This window comes from Gobius niger (assembly GCF_951799975.1).
Source record: "Gobius niger genome assembly, chromosome: 11".
NCBI classification, from domain to species: Eukaryota; Metazoa; Chordata; class Actinopteri; order Gobiiformes; family Gobiidae; genus Gobius; species Gobius niger.
The window spans coordinates 23,834,714-23,859,526 of record NC_136862.1 but is presented as its reverse complement, the minus strand read 5'-3'; the positions used below and the strand labels follow the sequence as shown (position 1 = coordinate 23,859,526).

General features: G+C 42.3%; 1 protein-coding gene across 1 annotated transcript in view; it reads left to right on the top strand.

The window, feature by feature from the left end:
• Positions 1–22,851, top strand: part of kctd16b (potassium channel tetramerization domain containing 16b) — a 253,624-nt gene extending 230,773 nt beyond the window's left edge. Inside the window, exon 2 of the mRNA XM_079565991.1 lies at positions 21,066–22,851. Coding sequence (XP_079422117.1) covers positions 21,066–21,511 — 446 coding nt within the window. The 3' untranslated portion in view covers positions 21,512–22,851. The remainder of the gene's footprint in view (positions 1–21,065) is intronic.
• The last annotated feature ends 1,962 nt before the right edge of the window (positions 22,852–24,813 follow it).

Genomic DNA, 24,813 nt, shown 5'->3' with positions numbered 1-24,813 from the left:
CACACCTGTTGGAGCGTCTTGTAGGTCGCCCCGAGTCCGTCCTACTTCCAACTGTTTTTGCTCCAAAGTTCGTGTTCACACGCGCCTGCACCAAACATCGCACCATCTGCAACATAACAACGATCAGCTGTTCAACAAACGTATTCCCATGACAACGGTCTTCAACCTGTCAAAGCACCAACACACGCGAACGTACGTGCACACTTCCCCCGCTATGATCACTCCTCTCCCTTGTGGTTAAATACAGTGAAATGGTCTTCAATCGGCTCATGAAGAGGAAAGTCTCACTGCAGCAGGAGGAAGGGAAAGACTGGAAAGAGAGACGTACCTTCATGATTTCAAGATGATCCGTTTTGCCTCGTCAGAGCAGTAATCCAAACGTCCTCGTGCAGCGCGTATTCACTCTTTGTTCGTGCAAAAAAGAGGCGACAAAGCGAGAGTAGTTTGGCCCGAGGTCGACGGCATTCACATCACAGCAGCTCCGAGTCTGAAAGCGAGGTGCGGCGCTCCGAGACCACCAGCTTCGAGAGCGGCTGTTTAGACTGGCTTAAAGTGTAGCGGTTGGATTCACACTGACCTAAAAGTGCTGCTCTCGGGCCGAAAGGCCCTTTGGGTCAACCTAACTAGAGTCTGTGTGAAAACGCTCCAAATCTTCGGAGGAGCAGCCATACCAGGAAACAACAGGCAACACTTTTTTTTTGCTATAGGAACAAATTTTCCCTGGTATCAGTGTTCTTACCGTCCATAGAAAAGGGTGAACATATACGCTCCCTTAAAATTTGTGTGACCTGCTGCTTTTAAACTCACTCTTTAAAGCAGGGGTCCTCAAACTTTTTTTTCTCTGGGGGCCACATTATCGTTCCTGACTGTGATGGCGGGCCGGGCCAGGTTGGCTATAACATAGAACTGTATGACCCAGAGCAAAATGCAGCAGGCCTCATTGTGAAGTAGAGATGACTAGCCTGGCATAGTCGTCCCCACTACTACTATTTTCAAATAAAACATCATTGCGCAATGTGACCCAAGTAATAACTGCTTACACTTGTATTGCACTTTACAAGCCTGTGTCACACGTTTCTCAAAGTACGCTGCAGTCATTATTCATTCACTCCACACACTGTGGTGGTAAGCTTCATTTACCACGTGGCTATAATGTGTTGTTTATATCCTGACCTCTTCTTATGTCAGTGCCCCTGCTGGACACCTGTGGAATTCTTTTTCATTTATTCAAGTTGCCCCCTAGTGGTTGAAATGAATCATCACTCCACACAGGAATGGGCTAGAGACTTCCTTTTTTTTCTCGACATACTCGGGGATTTGTGCTCTACAAGTCAAGGGCCGGGTTAAATCATCTCGCGGGCCGGATTTGGAGACCCCTGCCATAAAAGATTGGGATAAAAGTTCAAACCTAAAAAGCTCTCTCTGTTAATGTTTGGACACATTCAGGTACGGGAGCTGCAGCAAGTTTGTTCTCCATATTTGACTGATCTATGAAGCGGCAGCAGTTTAGATGCCTGTACTGAGACACTGAATGTGTGTTTAGACATTCCCCCCACCGTACCATCTCAACCCATTACTGAACTGAAAGAAGCTCAACAAAACATAAAGATAATCCTCCCAGCAAAGATGCGGTGGCTTCTCTCTAGTAAATGCACATCTACAGAAGAAGGTAACTAGGGGGGGGAGCTGGAAATAGAACCCTTTGTCACCCCACAGTGTCACCGCAGAAAGTAACACCTGCTTATTTGGATGTTGAAATGTTGAAGTGTGGCTAAAACGTTTAGATCTAGAGTGGCTGTTACTCTAATCCAAAATGTGATTACTGCTTAGCCTACAGGTACTCATCAAACTGTCCAGGAAGTCGCCAACAAAAGTCATGCAGATGCAGAACCAGCGTCGTGCAAAAGAAACCGGGCCCCCGTGCATCCTTAATGTGCTGGATTTCCTCTTGATGCTCGACGTCTTTGTTTCGAGAGGCCGGGGACAGTTTAATCAATACCTGACCAGCCGAGCCCCACAAGAGCCGACAGCTCAGATCTAACTCGCAAGTCTTCCAGCGTCACACTCCACCCCGCGCGCCATCCATCACGCGGCCGTGTCCTTGGGCAAGACACTAAATACCTGCCACGTCTAATTGCGGTTCCCACGCTGAAACTTTTGAATTCCGACCTGTTCATTAGTGAGCAAAACAATGTCATCGTAGAGCTATGAATTGCTTTTTTATTAATCTTGCATGGCAAACACACTGCAGCAGAGCACGTGGCCTTCCTTATAGCTTGGTTCATTATTACAAAGTGTCTCCAAAGCCTTCCAAGTTCATTTTTAGGCAGGACGTTTACCCTTCATACTCTGTTAGCAGTTCTGTCAGATACTTTGCTAGAATGGAAGATAAGACTTTTCCCTCATCATCCAAGTAGCATCAGTCTTGTTTTGCTTTAGTGAGCTACTACTTGTAGTTAGCAACTAAGCATGTACGATCTATACAAAGACAAAGTAAAGCAGTTGTAGAAGTGTGACACAGGCCTTTTACTTGCAACAAACTTAAGTGAGGTTCACTTGTTCGATTCCTTTGGGCTGTTATGAATGTCAACCAGAGACTTTTGGTCTGGACTAACGTACCATACTAAGACCTCCTCGTGGATGTGTATCTTGGTATGGTTCATCAGTCCGGACCAAAAGTCGCTAGTTGACAATCACACACTTGGGCAGTTGCAGCAGTTTACTTGTGAGAACGTGAGCGTTTATTCCGCCCCACAACAAGGACATTTTTTGGTTTAAACAGGCTTCAGTAGCACACTGGGCACAAACAAAACATGCTTATCAGACACAGAAATGGTGAGGCTTACCAATTAGGTCATTTTTTGGGTCCAACACTGGCATTTGTTGGAAAAAGATGAATAATTTTAAGAAATTGAATTAAGAGATTTAATCTAAAGTTTCAGTTGGTTAGTTCTGAATTTAGATAAGATAAAACCTCTTATTGCCAATGGAGCAAGTAGATATTATCTTAATTCAGATTATTTTGTATAATTTCAAGTGAAAAATAAATCTTTTTTGAAAGTATAGCCAAAGTTAATTTGTCTGTTTTCAAGTGTGATTTATGCCTTTTGAATTGGCATTAGCATTTGTATCTTATCTTAGATTAGTTCAAACCGACTTAAATTCAACAATAACAATAACTTTTATTCAAGCAATTTTAAGTCATTTATTCGTTCGATTTGGTGGATGTTAAAAAATGTACACTCCATTTCTTTTTTCCAAAAATCCCGTTTGGCTTTTGGGTCATTTTGATGGGCTGTGACTCCAGTTTTTAGAAAGGTTTTAAGAAGGTAATTTTTCCAGTGTGGTGCTTTATTTTGAGGTAAACTCGGCAGTTTCGGCCCTCGGACTTTTTACAATGAAGAAAATCGGCCCTCCGCCAAGAAAACTTGCCTATCCCTGATATCCCTGATGTGGTGTGAAAGCAAACTATATCCCAGCCCCGAACTGCAACTGAATTGTTACAACTTTGGTCTTCAATCGTACCAGTCTGCTGCACCAACCAGGTGTGAAAGCACCTAAAGTAATACAATCATGTCATGAGAGGCACTATTTCATATTAGTGGATCTGTTTTGCGAGCTTATAAAGCGCTACAGGAGGCCATTCATTCACCCGCAGAGCCCCGGGGCTGACTGAGAGGGCTGTTGCACCTGTGGAGCCAGAATGGAACGGTCAATCTTTAGAGTTATAAGACAACATTCAAAGTGAGGTGATTCATGTCACTGAAGGAGTATTATTCATCTCTGCCAACTAACCTAATCTTTTAAGACTGTTATCTTGGGCTCGTTGGCCTCAGTTCTTGTACGCCTAAACATAGTGAGCATACTAAGCCTATAAAGATAATGGTCTGTGTACTAAACAGTGATGTATGCTGCATTTAACAGGGTGCTGTATTAACATTAAGGCTTACACCAAATTGTCCCATGGATTATATTCTATCTTCCGGGCATTACACATAATTAATGCGGGACAGTTATAGTGCTGCTAATGCAGATAGAACACACTGAGGGTCTGCCTAACAGCCCAGTACAAGATAAATAGGGATTTCCACACTAAATCATGCAAAGCTATTCGACTATGGAGCTTCCGAATAAAAACCACAAGCCTCGAAATTTACATAATAGGCCTGCTTTTGGGGTGGATATTAATCTTTCTCACACCAAAAAAAAAAAAAAGTCGAAATGCAATTTGCGGAGTTGCAATTAAAATGCCCATTGATCAGAGTTAAGTCTCTTTATTTGTGTAATCATTATTTCTCTGCGGACTTGGAGAGTCTCTTTAGGGATTAGAGGATGAGGGAAAAAGTCAGTTACTTCATCATAAAAGATTTGCACGTTTTAATGTCGGTCTCTAAATGTGGCACACTTTCTGACGAAATGTAAGCGGAAACATCAGAGTTTTGTGATGCAGCGTTAGGCTTTTCATATTGGGATGAATGATTGTTTAAAAGAGTCTCCTTCTGCTGCTTCACCCACCTTGGCAATGAATACAACATATGAGTGATTGATGGTGGTCAGAGGGGCGGCTAAGCCAAGCCAAAAGGCAGAGAGTGAATGTATAATGCGCAAAAGTGTGAAACTACTTTGAGCATCTACGTGACAAGACTTCTTTAAGGTTTTAACCATGTCATCAAGTTATATCCTCATCAACACCATTCCTGGAGTGGTTTTATTTAGTTTAGTAGTTATTTTGTCAGGATTTTATAGTCTAATGTCTTGTTCTGATCCTGGTAGCACTCTCTTTTCTGCTGAGATCCATCCATCCATCCATTTTCTTCCGCTTTATCCGGGGCCGGGTCACGGGGGCATCAGTCTCAGCAGTTTCAGCAGAGATGCCCAAACTTCCCGATCCACACACACCTCCTCCAGCTGTTCTGGGGGGACCCCGAGGCGACACCAGGCCAGCTCGGAGACATTGTCCCACCAGCGTGTCCTGGGTCTTCCACGGGGCCTTGTCCCACTAGGACATTCCTGGAACACCTCCCGAGGGAGGCGACCAGGAGGCATCCGGAACAGATGCCCGAGCCACCTCAGCTGCTCCTCTCGACGTGAAGGAGCAGCGACTCTACTCCGAGCTCCTCTCGGGTATCTGAGCTCCTCACCCGATCTCGAAGGGTGCGCCCAGCCACCCTGTGAAGGAAACTCATTTCGGCCGCTTGTATTCGCGATCTTGTCCTTTCGGTCATGACCCAAATCTCATGACCATAGGTGAGGGTGGGAACGTATACCGATCGGTAAATCGAGAGCTTTGCCCCCGACTCAGCTCCCTCTTCACCACGACAGCTCTGCTGGGATAAACCATAAAAAAAAGCATCTTAAAGAGTGACCGAAGACCAAACTCCGCCCACATTTGCAGTATATGTGCCAATCCGATATTCAGGATCGTTATCGATAGCCGATCCGGGCATTTTTGAGAGTATCGGATTTGATGACTGGATCAGGTCTGATACAAAAGACGGCCGTGAATCTGCGGTCCTGGATCTGCAGATCCTGGACCGCAGATTCACAGCCTTCATGCTATCGTTAAGCTAGGCTACTATCACTAACCCGGCGCTAGCACCTGCTTCTTAAAAACGTCATAATTTAAAATTCAAAGCTAAAGCCAAAACCTCTTTCATGTTTATAGAAAAAATTGTGAAACTTCTGAAATATCCATAGCCTATAATGATAACCTATATATTATATAAAATAATACAAAAAGACTGTATCGGATCCGTATCGGCCAGCAAGAAGTGTTAAAATATCGGATCGGCAGCTAAAATAGCGGATCAGCACATACCTAATTTGCAGTTTGAAATTGCCGCTGATGTGGGTATTAAGTGGAAACAGCCGATATACAGTTTATCAGCAGAAAAAAGTTGGTTTGAACTTTAAACGCGAAGGCCATTTTCTAGACACATGCATTATTTCAACTTACACTAAAAAAACAGGATGAAGCATGATGGGACCTTTTAAAGCTAATTGCTGATTTTAAAAGAGTTACACCAGGCTAGGCAAGCTGAACTGTAGTTTATTGATCCAAAGTAAACGCTCCTTATTGTCTCCCAAAGGGACTGTGCATAAAAGGTGCATACACAAAGGTAAAAGCACTGAATGAAAATCAATACAGAGTAGGAAAAACACGTGTGCAAACGCGGCAACATCGGTGGAGCGCTGCACTGGATCGGAAACACGGGTGGTCTTATGTGAAGAGACAGGACTGACTCCAAGTGGGTTGATGGATAGAGGAGATTTGTTTGCTTTTGTGGTGCCAGCATCATTTATCTGCAGCTCTGAGCAGCCTCCCAGCGCTCGCCAGCTCTATGACAGAAATCAATCAGAGGCCAATCGCCCATACACTGATGTGGCACACCATCAATACAGGCATTAAAAGGGGGAAGGGGGGGGTCACGGAGGTGTGCAAGGAGCCAGAGGTGAACAGGGCGGACAGAGTATAAGGGATGGTATGCGAGGGATGTGAAGAAATTTAGAATCTGAGTGTGGGGTTTGGCTGGAGTACCTTTTTTTAATACTTTTCCTCTGCCTGTAATCAGAATAATGATTACAGTCAGCCCTTTGATCTACAGCGGGACCGAGGCACATTCTCTCTTCTCTCCGGACTGTTCCGTTCACAGTGGGATAAATTATCTGTCCGGTGAGAGGCTTAGCACGAGCTGAGGGAGAATGCGAGAGCGAGAGCCTGACGTAGTAACTGTATGTAACACATTAAGCTGCACGAGGCTGCGCTGATTCTGTCTAGAATATAACCAACCCGAGTTCAATGGATTTCTATGGCGACTTTCTATTAGGAGATTTATTATTTATCTAAATTATTATAAAATTATTTGCTAGTTCAGTGGGTCCTGGATTGGGTAAAGATGGCAGCATAGCGCTCGTACAAGTTAAACCCCTCCCACTGACCTTTAAAGGAACAGGCCACCATTATTCCATACTGTGATATGTTCTTACCTGAGCTTAGAGGAGTTGATACGTACCTGTCTGGTCTTTGTGCGTGCCCGTGGAAGAGTGTGGTCGCTTCCAACTTCACCCCCGTTTGGAGCTATAGGAATACATTGGGAGAGGCCAAATCCTAACAACATCTTTGGTCGTTTTGCGTGACTGAGGGCACACACAAAACACAGACAGGTACGCATCAACTCGTCTAAGCTCAGGTAAGAATATATCTCAGTATGTAAAAACGGTGGCCTGTTCCTTTAAGAGTCTGCCTGCTGCCAGAGATCATTAGTGCTGCTGATGAAGCTTCTTGGATGAGAGGCTAAATACCCGACACTTAAAATGCAGAGTATGGATGACGGCTCAGAAACCTTTGTCTACAAAACCCCGGTATGACTGTGAGCTTGCACAAAGCATTCTCGCCTAATCCATTGTTGTAAGTTCCTATTTAAATGTTAATTAGGAGCTTAATTTGATCGTTAGCAGCAATTAGTCTTTCTAAAGGATCCTATAGCATTACCCATCGGAGTGTATAAAACTCCAAATGGGGCCAAACATTTTTGGTATTCCCGGCTCTGCTGGATCCAAAATAAAAGTATGATTGTGTTTTCTTTTATCCAACAAATGTTAACAAATGTGTGTGTGTGAATACTAAGTACCATTTGACGGTATTTTCTTGCTGATAACTGACGTAAATTGCGTTTTGACCCAAGTCGCTTTAGAGTGAGTAATAACAAAGAAGAAAATACAATGTTATCTCAAATGCCGGCTCCAAAACCACGCACAGTCTCCAATCAAACAGCCCTAATGCGCGTGGAGCCGAGGTGGCCAATTCATTTCTTGAGTGGGCCTCGTGAGATTGTGGGACTGCATTGGAGACTAACTTGTATTTTTCTCATTGTAAATTGAATCTGCTCACAAAAGTAGTAAATATACGGCTAAAATTGAGTGTTTGGATTAACGTTGTTTTCACACATGCTGGAGCGCTTTGTGGGCCTGGGACCTGAGACCGCTTTAGTTTCAATTGTATTTCTTTTGAAGTTGGTTCAGTCTGCATTCACGTTGCTTCCAAAGCCGCACCATCAGCCACGTAACAACAATCAGCTGTAAGCCAAACTTATTCGACAATGGCGACGCCCGACACCTTCCCGAATACGTCATTTCTCTCTCCCATGGTATTATCTGAGGGAGGAGGACGGTTGATGGAGCATTTCTGTGTGTCTTGTCTTGTCTGTGTTGTTTTAGTCAGTATTGTGTTGAGGCTTCACACTGACTCAAAAGGGCTGCTGTTGGGTTGAGAAAGCCCCTTTAGGTCAAACTAACCAGAACCAGTTTGAAAACGACCTAAGAACTATATTTGTTGAGGGATTTCAGTGCTAGCGGGTTTTGTTTTATGTTTATGAAATACTATAGTGAAATGGATGTCACATAATTTTACATAATGGTTTTACAGACTGTTTCACTGTATCGATCATTTGCATTCACAAGCACATCACCGTCATAAAATAATTTGCCTGGCTAGCCACTCTAATTAATTTCCAACTCTGCAACAAATTAGTCTGGTCACTTTGGAGCCAAACAGCACAGTCTTTGTAATTATAGCCTACATCTGAATGTCCTTGGAAAGAAATACAACCATGGTTCATACTGGGGCTGCAGTTTGCAAAATGTTTTACTCAATCTCTGACTGATTTATGTATGATATAACCTTGTTCAATTCATTCAGCAAAGTACTGCTTTATACATTATCGCATCGCAACAAAAGTGTATTGTCCCAGCCCTAGTTCACACCATAGACAGTAAAAAAAATAACACACATCGTCTGCTCACTCCTCCCCGTTTGCCATAATGACCACGTTCGAAAGGGAATCTAAGGCGGATTTACAGACTCCTCCTACTCAGCTCTGACAGAGCATGTTCCTAAAAAGGGCATAAGGGCGGGATCTTCACTGTAGACCCGGCCCTCTCGCGTGACGTGTAGTTCGGTCGTAGCTACGCCGCGCTGTTAGCTGCTAACGGTCTGTCAATCAAAGTCAGGGCCTCATTAGTATATGAGATTTTTTTAAAAATGTTCTTTTATGAAAACCAGCCTGGTTTCTTTAATTGTGACTAACCCAGCGTTATCACAGGAACAATATCTAGCTGTAGAAAGTTTAAAAAATTAGAAACCAGGCTTTACAGTTGCTTAAAACGTGTGTAAAGTGCAATGCTTTCTAATGGAAAACTAGCTTGTTTGGCCGTCCATATATGGAGGTACTACAGCAATGGCGGGCAATGTTGGGCCCTAGTGTCGCGGTCACAAAGCAGCCATTGGTTCATACGCACCCACGCCATGACAATGAATAAGTGTTGGTATCTATGTTTGTTTATTGCCACCAGTGGTTCTCAAACTGTGGCGAGTGTATCACTGATGGTGCTCGGGAGTCGGTGAATTCTGGGTCATCTGTGATCTTAAGCTTTATTCATTTTAATTAGAGAAAATGTCATTTGTGCTTTAGAAATTCATTCATTTTAATCTATAGACAATTTATAGATTTGATAGATTTCGAATTTTGGACTCCCGTAGGTTATTGTATAAATCAGATTACTATCACTTGCAATTCATTTGGTAATACACTTGCTGAGCACTGACGGCTAAACAACTTTCCATTTACAGCATGGAGGTTTTCTGCTCAGATCAATATTGTACATAAGCAAAGCTGTCAGGACCCTATCTCTACCCGCGTGACCGTGTGTGCCCGTAATGACATGTGACAGGCATTACAGCGCGGCTCAGCAGACTGGAAAAGCTACAATATTAGATCGAATGAATCATAGGGAGTCCCATATAGTGTATACAGGCAGCGCCGGGGGGTGACTGATGCTGACCAGAGGGGCTTTCGGCAGCTCTGACACGTGCATTGACACAGAGGAAAACCCCACCTGACACCCGCCTGCACCTATCTGCCCCACAGCGCGCAGATAATACATCCAAGGCCAAAGTCACGGGCACATGGAGGGATGGCCCGGGGAGTAGCTACAGCACAATGTACATAGTTGGGGAGTATACTGTACTGTAAGATGGAAGAGAAGAGGTGGGGAGAAAATAGAGAAAGAGCAATGGGCATAACCCAGCCTTCAGTTATGGTTCATCATCTTATACTGTACTATATGTTCCCAAGAGCAACAGCCGTGAGGGGAAGCATGACCTTTTAACATAGGGGCTAAAAATAGCTAATGCAAAGAAGGACGTCATGCATGTACATAAAATACAAGGGTTGAAGTGAATGCTTTAAAATATTATGAATACATCTGCCCAAATGTCATTTGCAGGTTCTGATTGAATAATGAATGAATTAATTTTCTTTTTGCATCTGAAATATTTCCAAGTATAGAGTTCGGGAAAATCCACAATTACCATGGAGATCTGCCATCTTTGCAGCTGTTTGCATACATTTTCCATAGACTAACATGAGCTAAAAAAAAGTATAAAAGCTGTGGAACAACTCAGTTAGCTGCTGAGCTGCTACTGGTAGGTACATTTATTACACTGTGGTGTCCAAGTGTAACTCCAGTATTTTACCTTTTAAAATCTCCATTAGTTTATTATTGGTGCTAATCCCATGATGCTTAGCGGTATGACATCACATTCCTGAACTCTATAGACCCTGCTAAGTGCTCATGTACAGGTTGGGGGGCACTGTATCATTTTTTTCACAATTGGTTGTGCAAAACAATACCATAGGATTCTGTTTATTCGTGAAATGTTTTGACCTGCCCCTCCTGGACCTGCCACCTTAACGTGGTGGAGGGGTTTGAGCGCCCGAATGATCCTGGGAGCTCTGTTGTCGGGGGCATCGTGCCCCTGGTAGGGTCTCCCATGGCAAACTGGTCCTAGGTGACGGGTCAGACAAAGAGCGGTTCAGAAGCCCCTTATGAGAGACCAACAGGCCTGGTTAGAATCCTTCCATCCTTCTGTGGACCCACTACCTGCAGGAGGAGCCATAAGGGGCTGGTGCAATGTGATTTGGGCAACTCGATCGGTTGCCCCCATGACCCGGCAACGGACAAGTGGAAGAAAATGGATGGATGGATGCATGTTTTGACATGACAATCCAGCTGTGTTGATTGAGCTGACTTTGTGAAATCTTTGGACTAGCAATTGCAGTATACTACGGTTGTTGGTCTTAAAGCTGTGGTAATCCAATTATTATCTCGTAGAGTAAAATTAATTTGGCACCATATTGTGTGAAAGAAAAACAAACCATGCGCGCTGTTGTTTGTTTAAATATAGCTATTTTCCTCCAGCGTGAACCAGGAAGTCAGAGGCTACTTTAGCACATTGTTAGCATTGACAGTCCGCCGTGTTTACGCCTCAACTTTGTATCACTATGAACGAGCTTCGAAGTGACTCAAGTGAACAATCGGGATTTACGGAAGGGGTTTATGAGAACTAGAAACTCATTTTGGCAACAGCTGAGAGACTTTACTCAACTACCTTCGACTTTCGCGGTTTAAGAGCGGAGCAATTCAGGTAATGCGGCTAACGGGCAAAGCTAACTGTGCGCTAGCGCCACTTTAGCAGTGTTTACAGCCATAATTTGAGAGGACAAAAATATAAAAAATATATAAATGTGTAATTGAGTTGTGGCACAATGCATAATATCGCTCTCTCCCTTTGTCTTTTCTGTCAGCGTAGTATTTTACTCTCACAGACAAATAATGGGTAAAAAACAACGCAACATGCAGTGACGCTTATGGCCTGTAGGGGCATGAGTTACTTAGTTCTGCTTTATGTCTTGCCTATGTTCAGGAGACTCACAGAATCAGAATAAAGCATGAATCAATAACATATAGTGTATCTCCAGTGAATTCCGGTAAACATATTTGTGAAGACGGCTGTTATTTACCACTATATGCTGCCATTTTTAATATGTGCTGCAAAATGTGCAGTGACTGGATTTAAATGTCATTGTCCTTGTATATGTGGGGCTGATGAATAAATGTTGAAAAGGCTAAACAATACCCTTTTATTTAAAGGGGATAGATGCAAGTTGACCATGTTATGCTCACTACTGCCACCTCAGGTTTTATACGTAACTGCAGCTTCTACAAGCTTAATATTATTAAGCTTGTGCATGATGGCACTTCGGACAACTTTTTGAGTGACAGTGCAGGATTTAAGTGGCAGTTGTGGTGAATAGGTCTGGGCTCATTCTACACATTAGGACAACATGTAGGGGGAGGAAAATTTAAACTTAATCCCTTTAAATTAGCTATGCTTCCAAATGCAAATACGTTTTGAACCAGGAAAAGTGCGTTCCCAAGCTTCGTGAGAAAGATTTCTAATTCTTAATCTGGTTGTTTTCCGAGTGAGTGAGCAACAGCAACAGACACTGGCTTAACTCTACAGAATCCCTTCAATGTATTTACATGCATCACGACGAGACGAGCAACAGAGAGTCATAGATTACAGTTCTTACAATCTGTGGTCGGAAACCGTATGGGATGCACGGTGACAACACAAGCTCAGTTTATGCTTGCTATTTTGCAACAAGTTCAAAAGGCGTGAGATTTTTTTTTCTTTTTTTTTCCGCCGGAGTTACAGCGATCAGGAGAGCAATATCTGACATCTCGACAGCTGCCACAACCGATTTATACAGACGACGTCTAAGCCACTGCAGCCCAGATTCTCAAATGAGACAAACTGGGTACAAGCGAGGAGTGCTGCATTGCATCATATCACGCTTATAAATTGAGATAACTGGATTAAATTTGGGCTATAGCGCTGAAGTTACTGAAACCACAGAGACGGCTTCAACACGACTTCAGGAGCATCGTACAGACTTTTCATTTCACAGTCTTTACTTGGGTTTTTGTGATCCTGTGAAATGACTGTTAACAAATATCATCAAGTCTGTCACAAAAGGGAAAATTACCATGAACTCACTGAATTATTAATTGCTGCCCATGAATGGTTGAGTTTACCGGTTTGCGCCATATATTTTTAAGCATGATTGTCATAAGTATGATGATAGTTCCTTGTATAAAATGTACAGTGCGACAACCACTCCTGCAGTGCTAATCTTGAAAATGGCTGCTTGCGGTTTGATTGACGAGAAAAGGGCATCCCCCTTTTCTCCACAGGACGTCTTTACAGCGGCGTGTGCTATACAAACCTGGGGATATTTATAAAGAGTGTCGATGCAGGAAGCCTTTGGGAATCACTGGGAGAAAATGTTATGCCATGGAAAATGTAATTTATTCATCATCTAATAATAGAAGTCAAGAGCTAGACAGTTGGGATACTTTTTTTGTTCACTCATAGTGGGAAAATCTATTTTGGCGAGTATTGGATCTCCTAATCTTTAGCTTTTGTAACATTTACTGTGCTCCCCCAAAGATCTGAAATGTGCTTATAAACTCATCCTCTTGAACAATTGTTTTGAGTTGGCGTATGGAAAAGTAAAAAATCCGGCACAGGCAGTGGCATGCTGGGACTTCATTTCAGCCCAGGAGTTTCAGGTTTCGGATCGACCTGGACATTCAGTTGGTCAGCGCCACAAATTGTGACATCCGGAGGTTTAGCGAACCAAATGACGTGAGTTGGCAGGAAAATATTGGAACAGGTTTATTTTCACATGGGAGCTTCTACAGTCAGGAGACCATGTTCACCTCTTAGCCTTAACCAAACGCATTTTCTCCAGTCCAGCATTACCCGAATCTTAAAGCTTCTGGACTGGAGCCTATTCACCTTATTCCGGAAGTTCCCGTGGGCGCCACCGTGACTTGTGCCCACACATTCACTTGCATTAGTTTACATAGGTCTGCAGATTTCACAAGAAAATCAGTTCTACACGGACACAAAGCTGTTTTCAGGTCGTGCAGAGTTGACTTGTTGGTACAAATGAACATTGGAGATTTTACTCAAATCAACCAAGTCAATCAAGTGCCGATCCGTGACAGAAAAGAGGCAAAAGTGGACGGGGTGGAATAAGGTGAATAGGCTAGTCTAATGGCTCATTTGAAAGCTAAAACAAAACAGATTTTTTTTTTGCCTCTTTTTCATCGCTTTTGTGTTTGCTCTTTAGTGGCTGTTTTGTTGCGATTTCATCTTTGTTAACGTCCCATTCTCCTTGCCAATTAGATGTTTTTCGGGGGGTAATAGCAAACTGGAACAAATGTGCTCAGTTAAAGGAGTAGGCCACCGTTTTTACATACTGAGACATGTTCTTACCTTAGCTTTGACGAGTTCTTTAGGACCTGTCTGATCTTACCCCGTGCCTTCAGTCACGTGAACACAGCGCAGACAGCGTTAGCATTTAGCCCCTCCCCCTCTCCACTATGGCTCCAAAACAGGTCGAGATAGAAGCTACCAAGCTCTTCCACGTTTTCCCTATTTAAATATGGTTACGTGAAGTGTTCCACTACAAAGTATAATTACACAAAATTAAACAATGTGGATTTTCTAAGCGGATAAAAGGGGGAACTATATTGTAAGGCGTAGTAATACCAGGAGTAATTTGGCATCCGCACAGTAAAGTGAAGATTATTGCGCAGTAAAGAGAAGATTACTGCGCGGATTTCGAACTACTCCTGGTATTATTACGCCTTACAATATAGAGGCTAAATGCTAACGCCGAGAGGCTAAATGCTAACGCCGAGAGGCTAAATGCTAACGCCGTCTGCGCTGTGTTTACGTGATTGAAGGCACGGGGGAAGATCAGACAGGTCCTAAAGAACTCGTCAAAGCTAAGGTAAGAACATATCTCAGTATGTAAAAACGGTGGCCTATTCCTTTAAGGTGGGGGTTAAGAGGTTAAACATATATCTTATTTACCCGGGTTTTACACATGTTGCAGATGGCTTTCGTTTTCTTATCCTGGACTTTTTCCACCCATTCCTGTCCCTTAAGCTTTTTTCTTTTAATCAGTTTCTTCACTCACGCTCGCCAAATTGCTCCTCCACAATGCAAAGCGTTTATATCTGATTTCAATACCTCAGTCATAATGCGATCAATTTATACGAAGAGTGTTTGCGTGACTATATGCATCTTGCTGGCCCACGATACTTACTGCTGTCAAGTTAAATTTCTCTGGACCTAGAAAATAGTCTTTCGTTGTCTTTTCCAGCTCACCACTGGGTTTATTTACATAGTTTTTTTTCCCTCTCTTTTTGACATTTTCCTTTTCAGTGACTTCTAATTTGGTCTGATATTTTACTTTTATTTAATGCTATAATTAATTTGTTCAAACATTCCAATACCACTTTACAAAGTCTCATATTCGCTCGATCATTTTTTCTGACTTGCCTTAACAGAGAAAATGGTTTGAGAGCAAATACGCCTGGGCTGGTGCGTGATGCATCCACAGTGCATACTAATGTGTCCTGTGGGGAAAATGCCAAATGCTAATTGTTTGCGGAGCTGCAGATAGCACACTGCTGCTTTCATTTCACCGACTCAATGCTGGAGCTTTGAAGTCAGCCAAAGTAGTGTTCAAAATTCAATTATACGCCAAGCAATTGTGAGCGAATCTGCTGTTGTCAGGGGGAGACAGACTTCTGCACTTTGCAAATAGCTTGCCACAAGTAAAAAAAAAAAATTAAAAATCTTAGCCTAATAAGAAAGACAAAACCAGCAGTGTAGCATGGTGTATGTACAGTGGCGTCTTGCTTAACTTGTTTACATTTTTACATTACAGTAACAGTTATAATATACACATTGCAATAAAACACAGTTGCTGATGTTATGGCCGTACAGTAAATACAGCTTTCCACTCCAGATGTGGCATTTCTCTGGAGTCGTGTTCATTTTTCAAACGGCAATTACAACTCGTGTCATCAATCATGGCGGCAATGGTCTACTCAATGATGTAAATTAGCTTGCAAATAGCTCAAAAACAATGCGTGCGCCGAGATAATCTTTGCCAGGGAACAGTATTTATCGCTGAGAAAATCTGCAATAAAAAAACACTTTAAAACATTTGATTCCATATGAGTGTAGAGGCGCACAATATGTCACAACTAGAGATGCACCGATCCAGCTTTTTTGCTACCGATACCAATACTGGGGTTTGAGTATCTGCCGATATTTACCGATACCAAGAGACTTTCTTAAAAGTTCATTTATTGACTCTTCTCCATTATAAGATCAGTAAAGTCATATTTTATTGTTTCAGATCAATTATCCATTATATCGACAAACTCTTGGATAAACTAAAAGGTTGAGGGATGACTTTTCTGCACTAAATATCCTTGGGTATATGACAGGCTTTAGGTTACATTAATATACAACTCACATTAAGTGATCTGATCATTACAAACATGTTAGATCAGTTGTTTCTTAAACTAAAATACAAACACTTGGCTTCAGCTTTGGCCAATTTTATTTTATTTGGCTACTTTAGGTAGGCTATTTCTTTCATAGTTTCTGACCCAGCCTTGATTAGTTTTTGCAAGCATTAGCATGCTCCCGCTAGCTTTAGCATGTTATTGCCAACAAAAATACAATTGCGAAGGTTAAAAGGAAGTCAGCGATTGAATTCTCTAAGTTCTTGGTAAAAATGGTAAAAAACAAAAAGTGGTAAAAATTGTGTTTTAAGGCATTGAGAGCCAAAAGTATCTGTTCAGTATCTATTAGATATCTGTAGCCAATACTTAACATTTTTTCCAGTATCGGCTCTGATATCCGATACCACTATTGGATCGGTGCATCCCTAGTCAATGGTCACAACTCAAGAAAATAACCAGCGACAAATTTTAATGGTTATTGTCCCTTTGGTTTTGAGGTGAGGTGCAAATTATAAGGATCAGAATCAGAAATCTGTACAAAATATAATATAATCCTCTCAGCCAGAGCAGCACTGACCCAAACTGACTGAGATGTGGTTCCATTCTGTGTCGACAGCCTCTGCAATGAAGTAATGAATTCAGTGCAGCCTTTTTTTATGGCTTACATAATGTATTATTTGCATCGGCCCACAAGCATTTCTACAGTAAGGGACTTTGTTGTACTTAATTTATACTGATACTTCATCATTATCTGTTCAGAGATTAAGATCAGCATGTTCACAGTTTAGTGCACAAGGAGGAAATGCTTCTTTAAGGGTGATTGTTATGAGCTTTTGCTAACACGGTAATTGGTCAGAAGGCGGCATGGTGTCTGAGTGGTTTGAGGGTATTAACCACTCAATCCCCACCTGAACCGAGCACATTTTCCCTGTTTGGCTTTACCCAAATCTAACATATTCTTGAAAAAAAAAAGCATAAAAATAGCGACAAAAGCAAGAAGAAACTATTTGACAAAAAACACCACAAAAGAGCAAGTGACAAAAGAGCAAAAAAAGAAGCAAAAGGGCAACAAAAAAAGTGGCAAAGGAGTGCCGAAAACGCAATAAAAAAGCCACACAAAAGCAAGAAAGAAGCAACATGAGAGTGGCAAAATGAGATGACAAACAATTTGAAAAAAGTAACGACAACACGGCGACAACAAAGGAAAAAGATCCATTTAGATCAGTTTTGTAGGTCTAAGCTTTCAAATGAGGTGTTACACTGGCCTAGACACCACTGCAGGTGTTGTAGCATGTTACAGTTTTTTACTCATTAATTGTCCGTGAGAGCAAATACTACGCTGACAGAAAAGACAAAGGGAGAGTGGGATATTATACATCCAATTACACAATGGAGATCATTTCTTTCACTCAAACTTGGCTGTAAATACTGTTTAAATGGTGCTAATCCACAGTTAGCGTTGCCCTTCAGCATGTTAGCTTCTTCTTCAAGATTCCATTAGTGTGGCTCCGACCCAGAGGCAGCGAAGTTGCAATTGTAATTTTCTGGCCAGGAGATGAAAGACCCCCCAATCATCCCATTCACACATTTATTAATCCCAGAGGGACTACGGAAAGGATTTATTAAGGTAAACAAGTTACTACTGCTGTAAGGCGGGTGGTAAGAGGTGAAAGAGGCGAGCCAAATTTCATTGCACAATTATAGCATAATGACAATAAATCACTTTCTACTCCTCAAGCTTATATGAGAAGTCTGAACTATAATCTCTTACCATTCTGTGGTGTAAAATAATGTTTACAATCTACGTGCATCTGCTACACATCGCATCTTCAAACTACAAACCCGAATGCACTGTTCTGAACAGGTTAGCAGATTATATTGCACCGCATTGAAAACGCGGAGCCGAAGTCGCTGCAGTGTACAGTCTAATTAAAGAGTTCCTGGTCGTGTTAGAGCCCGTGTTGTGCTCCACTTCTGTCACTGGTTTTGATAGGTGATGTTTATTTCATTACAGCAGAGTGCAAAGCCTCTCTGCTACCACTGCTACTGCTGGCTTAAGTCTGTACTGTAGCTGTGGGTGGAAAGCGTCAAAGCTTCTGACGCACATTACTCGAATGAGCTGATGAAAGGTAATAATCATTAATGTAGTATGAATTGGTTTAATGGGGCCTTTCCTCAACGGTTGCAATTAGTCCATTAAAAAAAAAAAACAACAACAACGTCGGTCCATCGAGAACAGAAGCATGTTAATAATTCACAGAGTTTACATGAAAAATAAATGCTTGCTTCCTGCTCTTGAGCGGTGAGGCCATCCTCTGACTCCAGCTGGATTCTCTTTCCGCTGAGCCGAACAGATTGGTATCTCCGATTGCACTGCCGTCGCCTCGTTACGGCATGAACCGGTGGTCAAACGCGTCGTTGACCCGCTGGCATTAACAAACTCTCTCTGCTTGTACAAGGTTGGCCTAAAGTAGTTGAAGTGGCAGTTTTATGTAAAATGGGGCTGGCCGAGTTGGCGGGGATGCGACTCGAGGTGCTACAGTTACAGGGACAACAGAACGAGTGAGACAAATGGGTGCAGAAAACCTTTGAACTTGCTCTTGTAAGTGAGGGAAAGCAAAGTCGAATAGTCTATCTGCTCATTTTGTTGGTGTTAATAACTCTGTTCAACTCGAGACTTCTATCGAAACTCCACAAGCATTTCACGGGTTATCATTCCCTGGAGCGACCGTGGTTCAGATAAGAAAGCCTTGTAAAACTGGAAGGTTGGTGGTTCGAATCTCAGCTCCAGCAAGTGCAGACTCTTCTCCTTGTGCAAGACACTTAGGGAGGGAAAGATACAATAGGTGGTAGGTGATTGTGATGCAGATAGGTAGCTTTACTTCTGTGAGCTGGACAAAAGTAGCTAAACCACCACATCAGGTGTAGATTGTATGACGACTACGTGTTTGAGACGCTCATCAACTCAGGCTTGTAAAGCGAATCCCGCAAAGGAATCATAATAAATAGAACCATCAACCTGGTGAACAGGATAATAGAAACGGTAACAGTCCTTGACACGATCCTTGATAGAATGCCAAACAATCTGGGGCGACAGTGGCACAGTTGGTAGAGTGGGTAGTCTCATGATCGGAAGGTTTGGGGTTCGAATCCTGCTTCCTGAAGTTGCACACTGTCTTCACACTTCACCCACTGTGCACATTGGTGTATGAATGAGAGTGTGAATGGGTGAGTGGTTCTTTGCTGTAAAGCACTTTGAGTGTCTATAGGTGGAAAAGCGCTATATAAGTTGAGGCCATTTACCATTCTGGCTCACTGGCAATTTCCCATCATAAATAAACAGTTCTTCACACCTAGAAGGTCCTGGGTTCGATTCCCACCCGGACGGGGCCTTTCTGTGTGGAGTTTGCACGTTTTCCCCTTGTCTGCATAGGTTTCCTCTGGGTATTCTGGTACATGAAAACATGTACAATAGGCCAGGATGAATGAGAGTGTGTTAGAGTGTGCCAGTGTGAGAGGATCCAGCGTGGTGTATTCATGAACATGCACAGTCACTACCAAATAAACCACTAAATATACAAATCAAATGATAGGCTTAGATCCTTTTAGTAGTCCCTCTGGGGGTATTACAACTGTTAATGGGATGATTGGAGGGTCTTTCACCTCCCCTGGTTTCTCTGGCCAGAAAACCACAATTGCAACTTTCCTGCCTCCAGGTCGGCATCACCAATACACACTAATGGAATCACGAAGAAGCTAACAGGCTAACAGGCAAAGCTAACTGTGGGCTAGTGCCACTTACACAGTATTTACAGCCAAGTTTGTGTGAAAAAAATGATCTCCATTGTGTAATTGGATGCACAATATCCCTCTCTGCCTTTGTCTCTTCTGTCAGTGTAGTATTTACTCTCACGGACAATTAATGAGTAAAAAAAAAGGCATTATGCTTTGACACCTGTAGTGGCGCTTATGGCCTGTAGGGGCATGAGTTACTTAGTTCTGCTTTAATGGCTTCACAAACTTTTGTATCTCTAAGCAAAGCATTTGGCACTTGTGATTGATTAGTCAATGAACTCAATTCTGTAACACCAACAAACGAGACCAAAGACTAGATTTTTCAGTATAAACAGTTTAGACGGGTCGAAATATATCCAGTGATGTTGCTAGCGCTATATCTTTTCAAGTCTTGCACAACTGAAACGTGTAACTGCAACTATTTTCCTTTTTGAAGAGATAGTAGACTCTCCAGACATTACTCCACCAGCTCACTCCCTCCACAGCACTGGATCGTTGCCAGTCCGTCCCTGATGTCATGTACTTTGTTGCTGTTTTGGCATGAGTTATCTTTTAGCCTTTGTGTGAGCCTCGGTGCCTCTTCTTTCACCCTCTCCAAGCTGCCATGCTAATTCCTAACCACCTTTGTGCAACTGTCTCCTTTTCTCTTTGAATGCTCTCAGTGACTAAGCCTCGGATTGAGGTGCATAAATATAGCTCTGATGTAGGCATGAATTACAAACAGGCAAATCAAATTAAATATGTTTTTAGGAGGTAAATTATATCTTTTAATGAATGCTTTTCATCATGGAGCAGCTTTTCTATGGCTATGAATATACAATATTTTTTACCCTTTTTTTTTACCCTTCGTATTCCCTCTAAAAAAACACGGCTGGTGGTCAATTTTTGCTACAGATCTGTAACAAGCTGTTTTTTCTATGAATTTAGGTGTGAGCTATGCTATTTCCATTCTATTATGATGCTATTACTGTGCCAACCAACATTTCTACTGTATCTCTAAAACACGTCTTCTCTTGCCTCTCTTCCAGGCGGCCCGTCTCGCTGGTCCTCCCCTCCGTGCGACTGCTGCTGCAAGAACCACAAAGGCGACGGCGAGGGCGAGAGTGGCACCTCCATCAACGACATCTCCACCTCCAGCTCGGAAAGCAACTCCGAGGTGGGCTCCCCCCAGGAAACGGTGATCCGTGGCCCCGTGGCACGCCCCCAACAGCACCCACACGCCAACGTCCAAACCCTGGATAGACCCATGAAGAAAGGCCCCGTGGCCATGCTGCAGAAGTCCGAACCGAGGAGGAAGAGCGATTTAATCCGGGAATCCGGGAGCGGCAAGAAACGGCCGGTGAAAGAGAAGCTAACGGTGGAGGAGGAGCTGGAGAAGTGCATCCAGGATTTTCACAAAATTAAGATCCCAGAAAGATTTCCGGAAAGGAAGTACAATTGGCAAACCGAGCTGATTAGAAAGTACCGCGTTTGAGGCAAAATACAAGTTTACAAATTTACACACTTTTGATCAAGACTTTTGGATATATACATATATGAGACTAACATTTTGGGAGGAGGACATGCAACCCAATTAACGAAGCAACAAAAACTGCTCTCTGACAGAGTAAAGTGGTCTAAGATTTCTGATCTGGGCTCAAATACGTCTGGATTTTCAACTCAAGAATGACTTGAATGACTGGAAACAAAAGGCAGAAAGAACTGCTCTCCTGTTGTGCGTATGTAGTTTCACGTAGGATGTTACAAACTGTATGTGTTGTGCACTGCTGGATGCTTCAGAGCTTTTATCAATTTCACTGCGCTCACTGACAGCAATGGATACCACAGAACAAACCCTCCAGCTTCGAGAGGCATGGGTAACTTAATGGTTGCAAGGGGACAATCGTGTTGTACTCAAGACCAGTGAATTGTGATTTGAATGGTCTGTGATATTTTACTTATTTGCTTGGGGAAAAAAATGGTCGGAGTAATCAATGTGGACATTTTCTCTACGTGGCTTTTTCTCCAAAGACTGTGGTTAACTTTCCTGGTCTTTCGGTCACCACAGTTTATATTATGGTGGCACGTCATCAATGAAAAGTCTTATTTTCTGCTTGGTCCTAATTCAAACATGAACAAAATATAAGCAATTGAAGATCTCTCTCTGTTTGGTCTTGACAACAACACTTTCTGTCCCCAAAACTCAATGTCAAGCAGTCATCTTTCTATTGACAAATCCTCACACGAGACATGGTTCATTTATTGTGTGTGCATGGTGTGAGTGCAGCAGGTGGCCCCCCGGAGGTCACTGATGAATCTGCATCAGGATCCATTAGTAATTGAAGCCGTCCCGACTGAGCTCAGACTAAAAATACCCCATTCCACTGCCCGCAGCGAGGGCAATGCAACAGCTGATTACAACAGGCCAAAAAGAGGATCTTTGAAGCACACCGCTCTTATGGTTAACAATTCACTTTCAGTACAATTACGGTGGACAGTTGGAATGAAACATTTATTTCCGTCTCTTGTCTTACAGTGTCACAAATGTTTAAAAGTCGCTTTTCTGGTCAAAAGTAAAAGGCAAGCACCTATGAGAAAACAATTGTACTGCTACTTTTCGTTCAGTTTTTTCAACTTTAAAAGCAACAATTCAGAAGAGTAAGAGTTGATCGGAGCACGACATAGGGACACAAAATTAAGATGTGAGAGAACGAATGAGGAAGTATGAGATGTATAATTAACCGTCATGCAACAGCACACATTATGAATCAGTGGTTTTCATAGCTTCCAGACCCACTTTTGACCTATCATGACAAACTGCTAGCTGAGTATGTGCTGACTCTCAAAATCAAAACACTTTACCAACTGCTTTAGTTTTGGCAAAGACCCGTGACCCCCTAAAAAATAAAGTTTCTGTGACCCACATTGGTGCCGTGACCCACCAGTTGAGGGACACTTTTATACACAAGATAACCCGAACAGAACTGAACTGTCGCCTATCAAAGGTGTGTAATTACTAGCTTCATTCCATTACTAGGCCCTATAGTGTGAGTGAATAACAAACATTTGCTCTGTCACTTCATCACGTTCACTGTACAGTGTTTCTCGTTTCACTTCACGTCACCACATTGTAATTCATGCAGTAATTTCAGCCATTTTCAGTATCACTTGTCAGGAATCTGGACAGAGAAGGGCAGGACTGCGGGGTTTGCTGACTTCGTCGACACTGACTGATGCCCACTGGACGCACCGTTGACATGTTAATCAATAGTCTCCGATAATTGCGCGCCGTAATGGAGAGGATAGATGCGGCGCTTGTTTTTGGTAACAAATGAGGTCAATGGCCGAGATGATCGGGTAATGTATGCGTTTTGAGTTCGTTTACAGCCTGCATTTGCATAAGAGTCGGGGGAAGACGTTTAAGGCTTTTTACGTTGACAGAAGGAGACGGCGGGTGTCATGCAATAATTGAGAAAAATGCACAAATGAAACCACGTAAAGCCACCAATATTTCTCAAATAACTCATTCATATTAAAGCGGATACACAATTGTCGTATGTACAAGAGACGGGTGTTGAGAGTCTTTTTAGTTTCAATCCATTACCAAAGAACGCAACATTGATCAGATCCCAATATATACAATTTGAAAAAGCCCTGCACTTTTGCTACAGGCACCACAATTGATAAACTGCATCAACCCATCACTAATATGTAGCTTTACTCTGCCCACAATAAAGAGATAAGTTGTACAATTCTTACATGAAACCCACTTCTTTGTATAGATAAAGCATGGCGGATGGTCTTACGAAGATGATGCTCATATAAAAGAGGAAACTATTTATAGATATATTTATCGAGATAAAGTATTCACATCTCTAATCACAGAACTGTTGTTACTTTCCTGCAAAATCGGAAAAAAAAAACTCTTTATCTAAGGATTTTATTTAACATACAGTATATTTATGTTTTGAAAAATAGCACAGCGCTTCATGGCGACTATGAAAAGAAGTATAGTATGTCTAATATTGATATTATATATGTGACGGTTTGTAGTGGTGATAGAAAGAAAGTTAATCAGTTTCGTTACAGTACAATATAACACAGGCTCTATGTTGTTGACTATAAAGCACAAGCAAAATCCATCCGTTTAAAGGCCCCTGGTGTGTTTATATCAATAACCTCTGCTTTTCTATAGCTTAATTATTTATTTTTCTAGAAGCGCCTTCAAGAGGATGAACACATCTCAACGTGATATGCACACGTCGTAATCACACATAAAGAGTTACGTGAGTATTTCTGTATTCACTGCACTTTGTGGCTTGGTTAGTAAATAACTTGGGTGCGATAGGTTCGTCAATGCCCACTGCCACGACTCATTTGTCTTCACGTCGAAACGATTTCATTCGCGTTTGAAAGTCGATTATCTTTGGAGCTTGAGGTGAGATATGTTCATCCAGGCGACGTCGCATGTAAATAAATGCCATAAATCACAGCGAGCCACGATCTGTATTATAGCGTGTACATATATAGGGAGCTAATGGGAGAGGCTGCTTTCATCTTTGCCACGCTTACAGGTCGACTTTAATGTAACAGCCCACGACGCCGTCTTGTTCCGTCGGTACAGTACACAGCGCTGTATGAAGCAAAATAATTGTCATGTATATTGATATAATAAACATATATTAAAAGAAATCTAAATAGGGACGGATTGTTGTTAGAGAATACAATCAAGGGACGGGGAAACATTTTCAAATTCTTGCCGTGTTTCTCATTTGGATTCAGTGCAGTCAGAAAGCA